This window comes from Perkinsus marinus (genome assembly GCF_000006405.1).
Source record: "Perkinsus marinus ATCC 50983 genomic scaffold scf_1104296977064, whole genome shotgun sequence".
Lineage (NCBI taxonomy): Eukaryota > Perkinsozoa > Perkinsida > Perkinsidae > Perkinsus > Perkinsus marinus.
The window spans coordinates 393,732-411,363 of record NW_003200286.1 but is presented as its reverse complement, the minus strand read 5'-3'; the positions used below and the strand labels follow the sequence as shown (position 1 = coordinate 411,363).

General features: G+C 47.4%; 6 protein-coding genes and 7 non-coding genes across 13 annotated transcripts in view; 9 read left to right on the top strand and 4 right to left on the bottom strand.

Annotated features, from left to right (window-relative positions):
- Pmar_PMAR024816 (hypothetical protein) overlaps nt 1–198 on the bottom strand; it is a gene marked incomplete at both ends in the record, with an annotated part of 331 nt that extends 133 nt beyond the window's left edge. The window contains 2 exons of the mRNA XM_002764557.1: nt 1–7; nt 177–198. The exon at nt 1–7 is cut by the window's left edge and continues 4 nt beyond it. Of these exons, the coding sequence (XP_002764603.1) occupies nt 1–7; nt 177–198 (29 nt within the window). The remainder of the gene's footprint in view (nt 8–176) is intronic.
- Nucleotides 199–615: 417 nt separating this feature from the next.
- Pmar_PMAR024815 (hypothetical protein) lies at nt 616–2,053 on the bottom strand (the record flags this gene model as incomplete). Its single annotated transcript, XM_002764556.1, has 6 exons — nt 616–747; nt 840–912; nt 1,136–1,217; nt 1,263–1,347; nt 1,568–1,631; nt 1,998–2,053. 6 exons carry the CDS (start codon nt 2,051–2,053, stop codon nt 616–618), a joined length of 492 nt encoding a protein of 163 aa, XP_002764602.1.
- A 639-nt stretch (nt 2,054–2,692) lies between these two features.
- Nucleotides 2,693–4,565, top strand: Pmar_PMAR024814 (Hsc70-interacting protein, putative; the record flags this gene model as incomplete). Its single annotated transcript, XM_002764555.1, has 12 exons — nt 2,693–2,787; nt 2,835–2,919; nt 2,973–3,062; nt 3,105–3,206; nt 3,252–3,346; nt 3,549–3,665; nt 3,721–3,786; nt 3,830–3,904; nt 3,957–4,064; nt 4,113–4,216; nt 4,263–4,368; nt 4,419–4,565. 12 exons carry the CDS (start codon nt 2,693–2,695, stop codon nt 4,516–4,518), a joined length of 1,143 nt encoding a protein of 380 aa, XP_002764601.1. The 3' UTR covers nt 4,519–4,565.
- An 80-nt stretch (nt 4,566–4,645) lies between these two features.
- Pmar_PMAR024813 (Eukaryotic translation initiation factor 4E type, putative) lies at nt 4,646–6,164 on the top strand (the record flags this gene model as incomplete). Its single annotated transcript, XM_002764554.1, has 9 exons — nt 4,646–4,734; nt 4,782–4,886; nt 4,929–4,985; nt 5,031–5,152; nt 5,346–5,460; nt 5,539–5,631; nt 5,677–5,761; nt 5,810–5,867; nt 6,139–6,164. The coding sequence occupies 9 exons, from the start codon at nt 4,646–4,648 to the stop codon at nt 6,162–6,164; spliced, it is 750 nt and encodes a 249-aa protein (XP_002764600.1).
- Nucleotides 6,165–7,357: 1,193 nt separating this feature from the next.
- Pmar_PMAR024812 lies at nt 7,358–7,431 on the top strand. Its single transcript has one exon. It is a non-coding gene; the product is annotated as a tRNA-Arg (tRNA).
- A 113-nt stretch (nt 7,432–7,544) lies between these two features.
- On the top strand, nt 7,545–7,618 carry Pmar_PMAR024811. Its single transcript has one exon. It is a non-coding gene; the product is annotated as a tRNA-Arg (tRNA).
- A 23-nt stretch (nt 7,619–7,641) lies between these two features.
- On the bottom strand, nt 7,642–10,636 carry Pmar_PMAR024809 (hypothetical protein; the record flags this gene model as incomplete). Its single annotated transcript, XM_002764553.1, has 11 exons — nt 7,642–7,791; nt 7,862–7,959; nt 8,308–8,396; nt 8,719–8,788; nt 8,877–8,979; nt 9,202–9,297; nt 9,605–9,726; nt 9,777–9,858; nt 9,903–9,991; nt 10,337–10,420; nt 10,489–10,636. The coding sequence occupies 11 exons, from the start codon at nt 10,634–10,636 to the stop codon at nt 7,642–7,644; spliced, it is 1,131 nt and encodes a 376-aa protein (XP_002764599.1).
- Nucleotides 10,145–10,217, top strand: Pmar_PMAR024810. The gene has a single exon. It is a non-coding gene; the product is annotated as a tRNA-Lys (tRNA).
- A 321-nt stretch (nt 10,637–10,957) lies between the features above and the next one.
- Nucleotides 10,958–17,632, bottom strand: part of Pmar_PMAR024802 (hypothetical protein) — a gene marked incomplete at both ends in the record, with an annotated part of 11,849 nt that continues 5,174 nt past the window's right edge. The window contains 28 exons of the mRNA XM_002764552.1: nt 10,958–10,967; nt 11,021–11,116; nt 11,165–11,280; nt 11,327–11,423; nt 11,525–11,636; nt 11,685–11,739; nt 11,932–12,052; nt 12,318–12,466; nt 12,532–12,659; nt 12,741–12,796; nt 12,848–12,968; nt 13,115–13,226; nt 13,377–13,515; nt 13,561–13,657; nt 14,132–14,183; nt 14,254–14,351; nt 14,694–14,782; nt 15,105–15,174; nt 15,263–15,365; nt 15,568–15,650; nt 15,695–15,794; nt 15,971–16,092; nt 16,143–16,224; nt 16,269–16,357; nt 16,703–16,813; nt 16,855–16,965; nt 17,052–17,165; nt 17,338–17,441. Coding sequence (XP_002764598.1) covers nt 10,958–10,967; nt 11,021–11,116; nt 11,165–11,280; nt 11,327–11,423; nt 11,525–11,636; nt 11,685–11,739; nt 11,932–12,052; nt 12,318–12,466; nt 12,532–12,659; nt 12,741–12,796; nt 12,848–12,968; nt 13,115–13,226; nt 13,377–13,515; nt 13,561–13,657; nt 14,132–14,183; nt 14,254–14,351; nt 14,694–14,782; nt 15,105–15,174; nt 15,263–15,365; nt 15,568–15,650; nt 15,695–15,794; nt 15,971–16,092; nt 16,143–16,224; nt 16,269–16,357; nt 16,703–16,813; nt 16,855–16,965; nt 17,052–17,165; nt 17,338–17,441 — 2,737 coding nt within the window. The remainder of the gene's footprint in view (nt 10,968–11,020; nt 11,117–11,164; nt 11,281–11,326; nt 11,424–11,524; nt 11,637–11,684; nt 11,740–11,931; nt 12,053–12,317; nt 12,467–12,531; nt 12,660–12,740; nt 12,797–12,847; nt 12,969–13,114; nt 13,227–13,376; nt 13,516–13,560; nt 13,658–14,131; nt 14,184–14,253; nt 14,352–14,693; nt 14,783–15,104; nt 15,175–15,262; nt 15,366–15,567; nt 15,651–15,694; nt 15,795–15,970; nt 16,093–16,142; nt 16,225–16,268; nt 16,358–16,702; nt 16,814–16,854; nt 16,966–17,051; nt 17,166–17,337; nt 17,442–17,632) is intronic.
- Nucleotides 12,221–12,294, top strand: Pmar_PMAR024808. The gene has a single exon. It is a non-coding gene; the product is annotated as a tRNA-Arg (tRNA).
- Pmar_PMAR024807 lies at nt 13,750–13,823 on the top strand. The gene has a single exon. It is a non-coding gene; the product is annotated as a tRNA-Arg (tRNA).
- Nucleotides 13,937–14,010, top strand: Pmar_PMAR024806. Its single transcript has one exon. It is a non-coding gene; the product is annotated as a tRNA-Arg (tRNA).
- On the top strand, nt 16,511–16,583 carry Pmar_PMAR024805. The gene has a single exon. It is a non-coding gene; the product is annotated as a tRNA-Lys (tRNA).

Genomic DNA, 17,632 nt, shown 5'->3' with positions numbered 1-17,632 from the left:
TTTTTAACTGTACACACGTTGTGTGTTCACGCAAGTAGCACCCATGCTCTCGAGTGAGTGAGTAAAGAGTATGGAGTCTCATCTTCGGGTGATACGCATACCTTTTCGGAGCCGCCATGGCGAACTTAGAAATTCCGATATTTACTAACGGTCCATGTCTGTGTTCACTGGCTGACTTCTCAAATGCTCGCGCCTCATTGACGCGATACGGCAATTGTTTCGCGATGATGAGTATGGAATATTTATTGACAATTCTCAGTGAATGACATGTCCAGTGCATACGTCAATTACATCAGAATCGACATAACTGGTACAACGATAGTGCATATGCACGCTGCCAATAACGCGTGAACAATCAACTTCCTCTGCAGTATCCGATACTGCAGAAAATATGCAGAGAATGCTCTTGAAATCGATCCCGAATATCAGGGTGGTTCATACGACATTTAATTAAGCCCGACAAGTGTTTCAACATGGCGCCGGGCGCCAGACGCCCCATGCAGCTACCAACTCTCACAAACGAAGAATTATTGGAGGATGTTCCTATTCTTGGATCCGCATATTATTGGTGTGAAAACCAATACTCTAAATTGTGATGTCCCGTATGCCGTTTACTCACCTGCCTCTCCCCTCGTACGGTGGGGGCCCGCCAACAGACTTCACTCGATGGTAGACGTTGATCGATCCGAGCTCATCTGCTTCCACCACTGACCAGACTCGACCGAGCCGGGCCATCGCGGTTGAATCCTGAGAGAAAACTCATACCACGCTGCCGATAACACATGAACAATCAGATCCCTCTCCAGAACATGTGCTTACTAGTACCGTGGTAGACCTACCTCATGGGAAGCAATGACGATAGTCTGCGTAGCATTGACTTGCATTCCAGTAACAGCAAACCTGAATGGGCATCTGTAAAATATAAAAATAATATATTCATAGACCCGCCTGGGATCATCTAGCTTAGCTTGGTCGTCTCCAGCATCATCAGCTATCTTTAGCTGCAATGGTGACGCATAATCAACATCAGTGTGTTTTTCGAACTCTATGAATCTAACTTCAAGGTCAGTCATACGCCACCTCATCCTGGAGCTATACAGAGGGTCCCGAGGCAAACCGTTCGAGACAACCCCACCTTAGAAATGGGGGGCTCGAGCGCGTGTCCGGACGCTGTATGAGTCGCCGAAGTAGTATGTGCAATGCGTGAGTCCTCGTCCCTAAGGCGAGGGCTAGTGATGGACCTTCAGCGTGGAAAGTGTTACTGATGGTGTCCGAGGTAGCCATTGGTGCGCGAACGAGTGTCTTGGGAGGTAACGGTGGGAGAAATGCATGTCCGCATCCAGTCAACTAAAGAACCAAACCAACCTCCTTCCCAAAATGTGCTCTCGGTTTCCTCAGCTGAGCTCAGGACGCTCGCTACATTATTGAATTTCACACATGACTCGGGATGAAAGTGTACAAAAACCAACGAGAACTTCCTACAATTTTCTCATTGTCACCAACACTCGTATTCGATCGAGTGAATTTCCCCCACACTAGACATTATCAGTCAAAAGATGCAGCTTACTTCCATCATCAGGGAGTCGAACTCAGAAAATCTCCTATACACGGTCCAGGATAGGGATTGGTACCTACAACAAGTTACTCGTGGGTAAAAAGATGATGCCGTATTAGTGTCTGCAGGGCTCACATGACGTCGATTTTAAATCTGACTGTATTCTCGTCCTCAACAGGAGTTGATCCAGTGATGGAAGTCCGAATACTATTGGTCGGACTGGGACGATTCAGCCTTCTTGTCGCAGCGATTACCATGGCCAAGAGCGGCAGGAGGAAAACTTCAGCGATATCGTCATTAGCATCCGCTACTATCACACAAACACTGAGGTCCAGTATGCAGCTGAATGAGACAATTGACGGATCGGCATGAAGCGATACATGGGGGAAAAGGGACCTTGAGGGAATAGCTAGCTCGTAACGATCGATCAACATAGTTATACGCATTGGCGTGCTCTAACTTCTCAGGCTTAGAGTTACCGATTCGATTTGATAACATTACACAAGAGACAGTAGAACTCCACTCGATGATAGGGAGTGTGATGACAATACTACAGAGAATACCGATAGTCGATAGGCATACATAAAAAAGATGTAGAGAATTCGTCTCAATCTCCTCGAAAGCTAATCGGGCATTACAAGTGTACAATGATCCAATCCCGAATCGACTAAGAATCGATTCTGAAATTGATCATCACTCGTGAGCAGCGGTTTCGGTTTGCTTCGCCACCGCGGGATCTTGTACAAGTTGAATAAAAAGGTCGCCGTTTTAGAGTGTGATATTTTCTCCGAGCACGGAATAACTCGCGCAAGATTTTTCCTTCTTTAATCGTTCATCTTAAGCGTCCGATTGTGATGATTCCTAGCATTCCTCTCTACCCAACTCGCAGTCAGTGTGCCGGATGAGTTTTTCCTATAATTGTATCAGAAGCTGGCCTCGGTCAGTAGCTGTGTGTGTAAGAAAATCCCGTAGTAGTGTCTGAGGGAGTCCTTGGCTCCTCACTGGCCCCTTAGGCTACGAGGGACAGCCTCTTGCACAAGAGCAAGGCGAATCCGATGTTGATGCTGGCATTACATAGTGGGGGAGGATTCCCCTTCATTTTTTATGAGGTTCGTGTTAGCTTTTAATTTGTCAGCAATGGATCACACCAAAGTGAATGAACTCAAGGGCTTCATCGACACCATTAAGGCCCGTCCAGAGTTACTGCAGCTCCCCGAGCTCAGATTTTTCAAGTACGGCATTTCGCCGGGTTCAGTCTTGGATGTTTTCTCCGCCTTAGGACTTATCTAGAGAGCTTGGGAGCTACAATTCCAGAAGTCGAGCAGTCGTCCTCAGAAGCAACATCGTCCTCGGAAGAAGAACAGGTGGACCTAATCCGTATCTTACGTGAGATAACCTAAGATACCTCCTCGCTTAGATGCCTCGGACGCACGAAACTCACGGCGACAGCTCCCCCAAGCACCCAGCCCCCGAGGAAGAGGAGGAGGAAGAGGAGCCCCCGATTGTGGTAATTCACAAGTGTGTTAGTAGACAAATGATCCCTCGATAGGATCCTCCCAAGCCCGACGAGTCCATCTTCAACGACCCCTCAGACCCAGAGCGCTTGGAACCCGAGTCGGAGCCTGTCTTGCCCTCTGGCCCCGTGGATAAGGTGGGTACTGCCCTTGAGGCGAGTCGAGGGATGGGGTCTTTTTAGGACCTTAATGACGATGAGATGGACCAACAAGCTGGACTCAAGCAAGAAGCTGTTGAGGCGATGGAGGACGGTGACCTGGAGAAGGCTCTGGAGAAGTAATAACTCAAACTATTAATTAGCGAGTTTCATGCTCCATCTGAGCGTATCACTCATCACATTTGATGATCAATGACTTACTTTGGCAACGTAGTATATGCTAACGTAGTGCGAGTACCCTTTCTAGTTAGTGTGATTTCATTATTAAATTATCATCCTCGTTGGCATCTTTGGTGGTACTACCCACTTTGTTTTTCGCAGATACACTAAAGCCATCAACATCGGTGGCGCGACCGCTCTCCTGTTTGCTCGAAGGGCAGCGGTGTTATTGAAGCTGAGGAGGCCCTTGGCTGCTATGAATGATGCTGATGCGGCTCTGTAAGGTTACGGAATCCTCGCTGTGCGTGAGGAGTATCTTTCTCGTCATCTTCAGGAAATTAAACCCTGACAGTGGAAGAGCGTACAGGATACGCGGCGTCGCGAATAGGAGGTTGCAGAGGTAAACCTGAGCGACTAAGTCGAAGCCTTACATATGGCCTCAGATGGGAAGAGGCTCATTCGGACTTAGCAGCAGCCCAGAATATAGATTTTGATGAGGCTACTGAGGAGATCCACAGGTAAAGAGACCTTTGAAGGGTTTGATGGTGTCTACTGATGGATTCTTGCTAGGTTTGTTGATGAGAAATGGTCGAAGATTGCTCAGCTAAGGAGAGATTATCAGAATGAGGTAGAACAGAACGACAAGTTGAGGAAGGAGAGGGAGATCAAAAAGCGGAGGTGACACGGTGGTGACACTGGTGACTATTGATTGTGTAGTTATTGTAGGACAGCTGCGCAAAAGGCCTATGACGCCCAGAAGAAGGCTGAGGGGTCCACCTCTAGCTCAGCGGAGGGGTTCCCTAGTGGAGGCATGCCGGGAGGAATGCCTGGTGAGGAGCAACGCTCCGCTGTTTAGGGTAGTGTTTATTGATTTAGGTGGTATGCCCGATATGGGAGATCCGGATCTCCAGGCTGCATTCAGTAACCCCAAGGTCATGGCTGCTATGCAGGATATGATGCAAAATCCGGCCAATATGATGAAGTAAAGTATAGCGGAGCGAAGCGATTCACGTTTTACATTTTTCATCATAGGTATATGAGCGACCCTGAGGTCGGCCCTCTGCTGCAGAAACTGATGTCGAAGATGGGTGGAGGAATGCCTGGAGGATTCCCGGGAGCTCCTACTCATTAAACACACTAAGTTGATCTATCGTTAATCATATCACTCGGGAGTTTCTACTTTTTCGAATTCGTGTTTTCGGCTGTCGTGGTGGTCGTGGTCGTGGTTGTCACTACGTTGTAGAGTAGCTTTTATGAATATGGACGCACTACACCCTGAAGAAGCCAGAGTGAAGGAGGGAGAGTACCCTTCTAACGAGCATCCCCTCGAGACTGCCTGGACTTTCTGGTGACCATTTTCGGACCTGTTTTGTATCTTTCATACAACGACCTTAGGTTCGATCGTAAGTCTGGCGACCGTCGTGAATCGGACGCTTATGTGGAGGGCCTCAAGCAGGCTGGAACCTTCAACACTGTGGAAGGCTTCTACAGACATTACTCGTAGGATTAGGTGCCGACCCGCATGGGAGGCGATTGTGTTAGGCACTGCGTTCGCCCCAACGAGCTGCCTCCCAATGTTAATGTTCATCTATTTCGGAAGTAATAGTCGCTGATTAGCTTAGCTTTGGAACTGTTCCTGTGTAGGGGGTACAAACCTATGTGGGAGGAGTTCCCTGATGGTGGCTGCTGGATCCTGAGGATCAAGAAGAAGAGTGCTAGAAATCACTTGGGCCAGCTTTGGGAGACTCTGGTCATGGCTTGCATCGGTAGGTTCTATGAGAGCTTGTTTAACTTACCAGTATTTACTGGGAATGTTCTGGTGTTATTTGCTTGTGAGGTTTGTATTACTTACTAGTAATTGACTAGTTTGTGATATTTCTCAATACTAACTTGAGAAAATGAATTATGCGCTAGAGTATGAGATTCAGAATCAGTGTAGTAAACTCTTTCTCCGTCCAGGTGAGCTTTTCGAAGTGCCCGATGTAGTAGGCTGTGTGCTTTCTACGCGCTATAAGGATGATATCATCTCAATCTGGAACTACAGCAACGCCACCAACCCCCAAGTTAGATTCAGGTTAGTCCCCAGGGTCGCTCGCATGATGAACCAACCTGAAATGCGAGTCGCATTTCCGTATGTTTTGTCGCCATTCAGAATCTGTGAGAAGTTCCGTGAGATCCTCGGCCTCAACCTTTCAACTGTGGTGCAGTATAAGGAGCATATGGGCTCGATGCAGGATGGATCGACGTGGGTGGCTAGGCTAGCGCTATTATAATATCTGTATTGGATCAGTTACCGTAACGCCCGCAGCTACACCTTCTCTGTGACCCCGACTACGGAGCCGGCTGATGCAGCTGCGCTGGCTAGTGGCCTCTCGGTAAGGCAGAAGGCTTTGGGTTGAGCTCATCAGTGTTGGTTCTTTTAGGATCAGATTTTGCCCCCTGCTGCTACTGGGGAGCATGCCGCCGCGCCTGCTGAAGGAGGTGAGTTTGTTGTTATACTAGGAATCGAATGTATGTGTGTGATCGTTATATTAGGAGTAGCAATGTTCGTTCCTTATTGCCTTTTTCGCTAGTGATGTAATAGGAGAAGACTCCCGCGAGTAGTACGATTCATAGTGTGCATGTTGAGAATCATTGATGAAGTATTTCGATCACAACTCTCATGAAGGAGCTTTATGGGATTCCCGTCGACTTGTCGATCGCCACTCCTCTGAGCAGCTCGATTTCGATTTGAGTTTTTATCTTCCTTCAGAATCGAATAAGGACGAGCAGAAGTGAAGATACTATGAAGCTGTGAGCCGCATCGAATAGCGTATGTGTCACAATAACAACTCCTATTACTACCAGTTGCTGCCTCGTATAACGCTGTACACATTAGTACACTAATTGGTGGTACGGTTGATGTTCGCATACTGCTGATGTTATATTTCTATTCCACTACTAGGAGCAATAAAAGCATTTATATCCTTTGAACAGCGAAGATTACTGCGACGGCGGTGCTGATGATGTTGCTGCTGGACTATGGTTCTCCTAAGGTTTCAAAAGTGGCGTAGATCTTGTGTTTGTCGTTAGCTTGTGAGGAGCGTATGATAGAATAGTTGACAGTGACGAAGTTGCAAATATGGGAAGATTTACTAATAGTGGGACGTTTTCAATAGGGAAGCGGAGAAATTTCGTTTCCTTGACTTTTCTCATAATCAAGGAAACGGTAGCTGAATATTCCAACGGAACGCGAATCACGTTACGTGAGGAAAACTAATAGCAATCGGAACACCGATCTCAACCCGTGTTCACTCAGTCATGGGAATACATGAACATGTATGTGCTGATGAGAGAGCCCAAGAGCCGGAAGCCAGAGCGAGGGTCAGACACGGTTCCGTGCGGAAGAGAAGGATAACGTCGCCTGCCTTGGCGCCGGGAAGCTCCGGGTAGCTGTGAGTGGCTGAAGAGAAGGTAACAATACGTGACTACCAATGCTTGCGAGGGATAGTACGAACCGACTAATACGACACCAACGATCTTGCTCGCCACTGGCGGCATATGACCGGATTACTAGTCTTAGGCACGCACATTGGGCACAAGACTACTGTTTCGATCCTCCAGCTACATTTCCTATCAACTGCGTTTCTTTCTAATTGTAGCTATCTTCGCTTTGCTTTTTCTGAGCTCTGTATTTTATCGTACAGGGTCTACCACGGATTCATGTTAGTTCAAGATTGTTAGACGCTCCATTTGCGTCATAATGATAAGAGAGCAGAACGGCTACAAAAATGATATTTACGACTCAATTAGTTCAGCTGGATAGAATGTCTGCCTACGGAGCAGATGATCGTATCTTCGACTTATGTACCGGGTACTTTTATGAACGCCGAGAGTAAGAAATGTGCCGTGGCAACTTTTTTCACAGTAACTATCCATCGTTTACGCTATGATGTACAGAAGATAGAGCGAATGCAAGAACCTTCTGCATTGCCCGATTAGTTCAGCTGGATAGAATGTCTGCCTACGGAGCAGATGGTCGTAGGTTCGAATCCTGCATCGGGTACTTTAATGAACACATAATCTTGAGCGTACTATCACAACTGTCTCTACTGGTATTATCTATCGTTAGCGCTATGATGTACAGGAGATGGAATAGATGCAAAACGCTGCATCATAGCCCGATTAGTTCAGCTGGATAGAATGTCTGCCTACGGAGCAGATGGTCGTAGGTTCGAATCCTGCATCGGGTACTTTCATGGTCACTAAGTTGGATTCAACGACACGCCCTATAGTCACAACTGTTCCCACGTGAATCCTCCATCGCCTCGGTGTAAAACATTTCCGATAATTTAGCTATTGACATCTCACCACCGAGGCGCTCATACAGAGGCTTCTTGTTAGCCATCGCTTGAGCTCGTCTTACCTAAACCAAGAGTAGCAAGCACTCCCATGTAGACGTCGTCCTTCATTAATTGAATACTGCCGTCACTTACATCATGATTAGCCGGTTTGACGATCCGGGAACGGCACGTCTCCATTAGTATGATGCAAGAGTCTATAGTCTCGGGATCTTGATCAGCCTCCTCAAGCACTGAGTAAGAAAAATAGTTGAACCTTCACAATTTCAGAATGGTTTCTTATTTTGTCAGCTACCATTCTGATGTACATCAGAGCTCGAAAGAACCACCCAACTTGCACGCATACTCAAACGGTGAGACGTGCACAGCTTTATTTTCGCACTGCACACTATAGAGTTCACGTTTGAGTTCTCAAACAAGACGGTACTAGTGCTAGCTGAGCTGTCAAACTCACGGGATTCCAATAACAAAAATATTCCCACAGCATGAAGCACATGCTTTGAAAGGGAAGCCAGATATAATCGCCGAGTGCTAGTCTCTGCCGCGGAATTTCCACGGCGGAAACGAGTTGTAGTTCTCACCGTTCTTCATAAGACTCACGAAGGCATCCATATGGTAGTCGTATATATCAATCATCTGATGAATCCGCTTCAGTTCTCTCCCTTTGTATCTGCAAAGGATGCCTTCTGCGGAAGATTCTCTCAGTTCATTGTTCAGCGTGAGATATGTCGGATATCAGCCGACTGCGCCTGCGGTGGCGTTATGATTTCCTCGATAAACAATCTCTTCTATACTTCATCACTTTCCAGAGAGCACCGTTGGACCAGCTCACTCTTCTGCGCCACCAAAAAGGTGTGTTAAAAACTTAGTCTGAGACTGCGCGATCGCCGCTAGCTTCGCTCCGCCCAAGAATGGGGACAATCGTTCATCCCTGTCCACTAGTCTGCTTGAAGAAAGGGTGACAGCTCGTCTACACTGGGTCGCTCCCTTACTCGTAGAGTCGCTGTACGGCCTTCGCGATACCCTCCTCACCACCGAGCTGCTTGAACAGACCCTCAGTGCCTTTCAACAACGAAAATAAGTACATCAAATACTCAGTCGAAATTTGGCTTCTGCCGAAGCTGGAAATGCACGAGATGACCCAGCTTACCGCCTATCTCTGTACGTCTCTTGGCCAACTCTAGTCGGACAGTGCAGCCTGCTGTGATAATTCCCCGGACATGAGAGACACATTCAAGGAAGTCCACCCTTACCTAAGACGATATAAACGTAATCAATCGCGATAGAGAAGGACGAAGAAACACTAGCGATATCGTATGATGGTTCGAATGAATCTTGATTTTCTAATCCAGGAACCCTAAACGAAACATGCCGTGAAAATGAGAGAGAAAATGAGACCCTTGAGATGCGAAGAGGAAATCCATCGCAGTCAAAGAGAAGTTTGTGGTGATGCAACTGCAGGGCTGTAGCCGTACCGTGGTGTCGATCTCCATAAGCTCGCAGGCAACTTTCATATTTTCCATCAATGCATCGAAATGGTAATCCGTGATATTGATACCTGCCAAATTGAACTACGGCTCAAAATCTAGGCCGTAACCATACCGCGATGAACTTCCTTCAGCGCCTACACGTCGTATTTGACTTCAGGAGCTCCTGTTATCATCGAAAGGAATGTACACATCCTCTCCTTTATTTGCTCAACCTAAACTATGGCTTCTATTTGCCCATGGAATTGAATAGAAGAGTATTTGAAAACCTCCGGCTCGAGCGCTGGTACTTCCGCAATGATCATCAAAATAGATGAGTCTGCCTCGCTAGGGGAAGCAAGCACCAGGACGTCGTACTCACCAGTCTACAGAGGCTTCACTGTCCACTTACTCTGTCTTTGGGAAGATCAAAGAAGAACTTGATGCGCGGATCCAGCAAGGCACCGCTGTACATTGTCTCAACAACAGCCTCGAGATTCATGTCTCCACCGATACGCTCGAATATCGTGGCACCTGATTGGGCTAGGAATGAGACCAGCAGGGCTTCGGGAGAGTAGTTCTACCGTCCACTAGTTTCAACTGAGACAACTGGTCACGCTTCCTGTTGAGGACATGTGCCCGAGCGAATTCAAGAGTTATCAATACCTGCGACGCGCTGTTAAGGTGTGATAAGGCAACGCGTCACTTACGTCAGCGATGATGTCCTCTTCCACCCCCAGCCCGTGGAGAGCCTTTTCCGCGTTGATCAGGAAACAGTCGAAATAGAAGTCATCCAGACCTGGATGGAATCAGAACGGCTGCTGTACAGGGCCAGATCGGACGATTACGAAACTCGGCAGACGAGTCGGAATAGCAGACTATTCATCAGGGTTCCTTCGAACTAATTGCCCCTCGTCGAGTAATAATTAAGCTAGAGAAATAGCAAACATCAGCCCGTCTAGCTCAGTCGGTAGAGCGCAAGGCTCTTAACCTTGTGGTCGTGGGTTCGAGCCCCACGGTGGGTGTATCTTATCACCCATATCAAGCATCTGTCTACGTCTACACAATCTACGAGATATTATTGTACTGTTCACTATACAAAGGCAGAACAGACAGAACCTGCATCTTCAACAGCCCCCCTCACCGAGACCCCTGTGTATATCCTCCATTTCTCGACCTTTATACTGTGTTGGCCCCCCAAAACGCTCCGTCAAGTAGCCTTGGAAGCCTGTACGTATCCGATGCAAATCCCTTCCTTAAACGGCATCACTCGTCAATGTAAAGGCAACCCCTCACCCTGGAAGAATCTCTTCAACCGTCGATCGACTTTGCTCAGGTCAAAAAGTCTCTTAATGAAATCCTCCAGGTCTTCGTCGTATCGCATTTTAACGGACATCAAGTCCGTACCTGCCAAATACTTGCACGATGAGCACGAAACACGCATGGAGCAACACACAAGAGGAAGGCGAGACTAGCACACCCTAACGAACAAACACCATCTCACACATCTCTTCATTTCTCTTTGTGGCTTGCATTCGAACAGTGCACGAAGGCTCTTCCCAGTAAGCGAGGTGAGCCGCATGTACTCACCGAGGTTCATGAAGAGCCTTCACTGAAGATTTGATGGAACAGCCGAAGAACGTCTCAATGTTGTTCCAGCATGCGCCCAAACTTCAACGCAACGATAAAGAATAATTAATAATACATCATTGCATAGTCTGATACTTTAATGGTGGACCGTTATACATGTCATGTCACGTTAGATTCACTCCATCCTGAGAGGAATAGTACTGATGAACGCACGAGATAATGTGAGACGAGAACCTACATCATATTCTTGTAATGGTGGTGGAGAATTTGAGGTCGGAGCTTTTCCAGATGAACCACGAATTGATCGATGGTTTCATTGTTAAACCCCATCATCCTGAGGCCGACGAATTCTGCGAAGGGAAGTAGAGCTCTTAAAACTCACCCTAGGCACTTCTGGATGTTCAGGAAAAAACAGTCAACGTGATAGTCGTTCATCGCTATAATTTGATGCACATCCTCGAGACTCCGTCCCTTGTATTGATTAGGACCGCCGAAGAGCTGAAAGCCAACATATGACCGAGCATCTTGAAACGAGCCAGCTCACGCCGATGAAGTAATCCGTCTGTGCTTTTTTTATTGCCTGTAGCTTAGCACCCTCGAAGAACATGTATATACGCTTATCGCGCTCCACACGTTCGTATCTTCCACAAATCAATCTTTGCCGTGACCGGAAGGTTATGATGTAGACTACAGTTCAGTTATCGCACACAACTCGTAACACACATGCTCAACGTATCCTTACAATTGGTCTACAAATTTCTCCACTCCTTCAACTTTTCCAATTCTCTTGAACAGCTCCTCAATGCCATCCTCGTTGGTTTTCCGCTCAGCTGCGTCCATCCGAACCCGAGATCCTGATGGTACGTGTTAGCGCACGAGTCACGCTGACCATCAGTACGCACCTGCTATAATATCCGACCTCACCGAGTTAAGTATCTGCAAGGCATCAGATATTGCCTGTGAGGAACATTGTTCGAGATGAGAGAGGACTCCCTCAATAATGGTGCTATACCGGGTGTTTCAGGTCACTACGAATGCCCGGAACCGCAACGGCTACGTTTATGCTCAACATGAGTGCGTTGAACCCACGAGCTCATAAAAGTCACTTCTATTATGAGTCGTCCTAAAATGAATCATGGAGTGCCTCACATCCTCATCTAAATCTTCGAGCTCTTCTGCACTCTTTACGAAGCACTCGAGGACGGCATCGAAATGGTAATCAGAGATGTTCATGTCATAGTGGACAGGCTTTAGGTCATCTTGATCGTATCTGACGAATCCATTTAATTCGGATGAGACAAGAAGGATGAATTGACTACCGTATGAGTCCACCAAAAGCTCCAGAGAGGAATTGATGGAGTTTTGTGGTGATGGATCTTTCCTTTGCTTTGTTTTTAGCAAAGTAGAACCTAAGTTCATGCTTCAACCACCACTCATAGCCCGATTAGTTCAGCTGGATAGAATGTCTGCCTACGGAGCAGATGGTCGTAGGTTCGAATCCTGCATCGGGTATTTCAAGTTATCGAGTAACTTACTTGATACGACTGTCTTCTGTGAAGTACTGATACATTCCCTCTGCTACTGCTTCGAGATTGCTATCGCCACCAAATCGTTCGAGTAAATTAAGACCATTACGCGGCTCTATCACGAGCTCCGACTGCCGGTCGAGTACCGCATTGCGCACCTGATGGAGCAGGAATGAAAACCGCGGGTTCCAAGCGCCCTCCAATCCTCGTAGGGCTCACTCACCGAATCAAGCGTGATGATAACCTCATCCACCAAGCTGTCCTCGTGGCCTTGTGAGAGCAACGCCCTCGACATGTCCGATAAAAAAGCGTCGAAATGATAGTCTGTGATGCACAATGGCTCGTGTATATCTGAAATGGACCGGGTTAGAGTCGGAACGATCGCCCGAGGGTGATCAACTAAGCTGTTCTGCTCTCCACTTATTGTCCCACCTGTTAGGTCACGCCCTTCATACTCCGGAGGTCCGCCGAACAGCTCAATGAAGAAGCTGAAGAGAGTTCACAGAGACCCCGGCAAGTGAAAGGAGGTCGGGTCCTACACCAGCTTAGCTTCTTTTATGATTTGCATACTATCTACGGGGAAGAATTCTCTGATACGAGCGTCTTTGCTGATGAGGTTGAAGAGGGTATCCATCAGTCGAGCTATGCCTTCTGTCTCGACTGAAGAAATCAAAGAACGAGGTCGGAAAAAAATCGAAGGGAGAACAAGGAGACGAGAGAGCTCAAGAGCCCGCGGGGGCGGGCCGCGGCTTCCATAAAATTCGATGAGGCGGGTGGATTGTGCTATTATACCCTGTTTGACGTACAGAGCCGCTCGTAGAGTCCCTCGCCTGTTTCACAGCGCGCAAGGTTTTGACGCGCCATCTCTCGGCGGACCGTACATCCGGTTGTGATCTCTGGGCGCAACTTCTGTAGTATCTGCAGCGAGCACCCACACCACCATGCGGATTGGTAATAGCACGCCCGATGTTAACGTCAAGTTGAAAACTCTATGCTAGCAGGATCGCACGGAACACTCCTGTAATCCAGGGTAGCACAGGTGAGGAATGCGAGAATCCGACCACCTACCGAAATAAGCTCTTCAAGATCTTTTGAGTTTATATGGAGGGTCTCGCCAGCCTGCCTGATAATACATATGACCGCGTCGAAGTGGAAGTCCGTAATATTCATGGAAAAGTGGGATGGTTTCAAGTCAGCCAAGTCGTATCTGGGAACTTCAACGTGGGTGTGGGAGAGTGAGGAAAAAGACTACTGTTTCGATCCTCCAGTTACAGTTCCTATCAACTGTGTGATTTTCTTTTTGATCGTAGCTATCTTCGCTTTGTTCTTCTCGAAAAAGCTCTTCGTACCTGATCTTAAAGGGTCCACCACCGACTCATGATACTCCCGATTTATGTCATAATGGCAAGATACGAGATCGGCTAGGGGAATTAAAGACATAGCCCGATTAGTTCAGCTGGATAGAATGTCTGCCTACGGAGCAGATGGTCGTAGGTTCGAATCCTGCATCGGGTACTTTAATGAACACATAACCTTGAGCGTACTATCACAACTGTCTCTACTGGTATTATCTATCGTTAGCGTTATGATGTACAGGAAATGGAATAGATGCAGAACGCTACATCATAGCCCGATTAGTTCAGCTGAATAGAATGTCTGCTTACGGAACAGATAGTCGTAGGTTCGAATCCTGCATCGGAGACTTTCATAGTCAGTAAGTTGGATTCAACGACGCACCCTATCGTCACAACCGTTCCTACGTGAATCCTCCATCGCCTCGGTCTAAAACATTTCCGATAATTTTGCTATTGACATCTCACCACCGAGTCGCTCATACAGAGGCTTCTTGTTAGCCATCGCTTGAGCTCGTCTTACCTAAACCAAGAGTAGCAAGCACTCCCATGTAGACGTCGTCCTTCATTAATTAAATACTGCCGTCACTTACATCATGATTAGCCGGTTTGACGATCCGGGAACGGCACGTCTCCATTAGTATGATGCAAGAGTCTATAGTCTCGGGATCTTGGTCAGCCTCCTCAAGCACTGAACGAGAAAAACGGTTGAACCTTCACAATTTCAGAATGGTTTTTTATTTTGTCAACTGCCATTCTTATGTACATCAGAGCTCGAAAGAACCACGCAACTTGCACGCATACTCAAACAGTGAGACGTGCACAGCTTTGTTTTCGCACTGCACACTATAGAGTTCACGTTTGAGTTCTCAAACGAGACGGTACTAGTGCTAGCTGAGCTGCCAAGCTCACGGGATTCCAATAACAAAAACATTCCCACTGCATGAAGCACATGCTTTGAAAGGGAAGCCAGATATAATCGCCGAGTGCTAGTCTCTGCCGCAGAATTTCCACGGCGGAAACGAGTTATCACCGCTCTTCATAAGATTCACGAAGGCATCCATATGGTAGTCGTATATATCAATCATCTGATGAATCCGCTTCAGTTCTCTCCCTTTGTATCTGCAAAGGATGCCTTCTGCGGAAGATTCTCTCAGTTCATCGTTTAGCTTGAGATATGTCGGATATCAGCCGACTGCGCCTGCGGTGGCGTTATGATTTCCTCGACAAACGATCTCTTCTATACTTCATCACTTTCCAGAGACCACCGTTGGACCAACTCACTCTTCTGCGCCACCAAAAAGGTGTGTTAAAAACTTAGTCTGAGACTGCGCGATCGCCGCTAGCTTCGCTCCGCTCAAGAATGGGGACAATCGTTCATCTCTGTCCACTAGTCTGCTTGAAGAAAGGGTGACAGCTCGTCTACACTGGGTCGCTCCCTTACTCGTAGAGTCGCTGTACGGCCTTCGCGATACCCTCCTCACCACCGAGCTGCTTGAACAGACCCTCAGTGCCTTTCAACAACGAAAATAAGTACATCAAATACTCAGTCGAAATTTGACTTCTGCGGAAGCTGGAAATGCACGAGATAACCCAGCTTACCGCCTATCTCTGTACGTCTCTTGGCCAACTCTAGTCGGACAGTGCAGCCTGCTGTGATAATTCCCCGGACATGAGAGACACATTCAAGGAAGTCCACCCTGACCTAAGACGGATATAAACGTAGTCAATCGCGATAGAGAAGGACGAAGGAACACTAGCGATATCGTATGATGATTCGAATGAATCTTGATTTTCTAATCCAGGAACCCTAAACGAAACATGCCGTGATCTTGAAGTGCCAAGAGGACATCTATCGCAATCAAAGAGAAGTTTGTGGTGATGCAATTGCGCGGCTGTAGCCGTACCGTGTTGTCGATCTCCATAAGCTCGCAGGCAACTTTCATATTTTCCATCAATGCATCGAAATGGTAATCCGTGATATTTATACCTGCCAAATTGAACTACGGCTCAAAACCTAGGCCGTAACCATACCGCGATGAATTTCCTTCAGCGCCTTCACGTCGTATTTGACTTCAGGAGCTCCTGTTATCATCGAAAGGAATGTACACATCCTCTCCTTTATTTGCTCAACCTAAACTATCGCTTCTATTCGCCCATGGAATTGAATAGAAGAGTATTTGAAATCCTCCGGCTCGAGCGCTGGTATTTCCACAATGATCTTCAAAATGGATGAGTCTGCCTCACTGGGGGAAGCAAGCACCAGGACGTCGTACTAATCAGTCTACAGAGGCTTCAATGTCCACTTACTCTGTCTTTGGGAAGATCAAAGAAGAACTTGATGCGTGGATCCAGCAAGGCTCCGCTGTACATTGTCTCAACAACAGCCTCGAGATTCATGTCTCCACCGATACGCTCGAATATCGTGGCACCTGATTGGGCTAGGAATGAGACCAGCAGGGCTTCGGGAGAGTAGTTCTACCGTCCACTAGTTTCAACTGAGACAACTGGTCACGCTTCCTGTTAAGGACATGTGCCCGAGCGAATTCAAGAGTTATCAATACCTGCGACGCGCTGTTAAGGTGTGATACGGCAACGCTTCACTTACGTCAGCGATGATGTCCTCTTCCACCCCCAGCCCGTGGAGAGCCTTTTCCGCGTTGATCAGGAAACAGTCGAAATAGAAGTCATCCAGACCTGGATGGAATCAGAACGGCTGCTGTACAGGGCCAAATCGGACGATTACGAAACTCGGCAGACGAGTCGAATTAACAGACTATTCATCGGGGTTCCTTCGAACTAATTGCCTATCGCCGAGAAATAATGAAGCTTGAGTAATAACCAATATCAGCCCGTCTAGCTCAGTCGGTAGAGCGCAAGGCTCTTAACCTTGTGGTCGTGGGTTCGAGCCCCACGGTGGGTGTATTGTATCACCCATGTCAAGCGTCTGTCTACGTCCACACAATCTACGAGATATTATTGTACTGTTCACTATACAAAGGCAGAACAGACAGAACCTGCATCTTCAACAGCCCCCCTTACCGAGACCCCTGTGTATATCCTCCAATTCTCGACCTTTATACTGTGTTGGCCCCCCAAAACGCTCCGTCAAGTAGCCTTGGAAGCCTGTACGTATCCGATGCAAATCCTTTCCTGAACCGGCATCACTCGTCAATGTAAAGGCAACCCCTCACCCTGGAAGAATCTCTTCAACCGTCGATCGACTTTGCTCAGGTCAAAAAGTCTCTTAATGAAATCCTCCAGGCCTTCGTCGTATCCCATTTTGACGAACATCAAGTCCGTACCTGCCAAATACTTGCACGGTGAGCACGATGCAACAGATCAGAACGAGGGTGAGCAAGCACACCCGAACGAGTACACACTAACTCACCCATCTCTTCATTTTTCTTCGCGACTTCCATTCGAACAGTGCAGCCTGTCGTTATCAGCTTACGACATCGCCCAAGTTCAGCCAGACTGTCGGTGATTGCATTGGGATGTATATCTAAATGGCCCTTCTCATTATCATACATGCGACGCATGGTAAATGTGCAGTCACATAGTCCAGCTGTGAGAAGAGACCAGCAAGAAACTTCGACGGAGCTCCCTAGATCTTCGCTCTGGACTTTCGTGACGAAGTTCCTTCCCATTGAGCGAGGACAACCGCACGTACTCACCAAGTTCTACGAAGACATGATGGAACATCTCAATAACCGCGTCGAAATGGTAATCAGTAATGTTCATGTGGTAGTGCACTGGCTGGACATTCTCCTCATCGTAGCTGCGGACAAAAAAGTCAAGCCAAAACGATTTGTAACAATCCAGGAAGGTCTATGTGTTTCACAGCATCTACAGTATCCAAGCTTCAAGTGAGCAAAATTTCCGACTGTGACCCCAGAATCACGGGCCGCAATGTGGTCATCGCATCGAGGGTAGTCATTCACGTAATCACCGCATCATGCTATCGAGTGG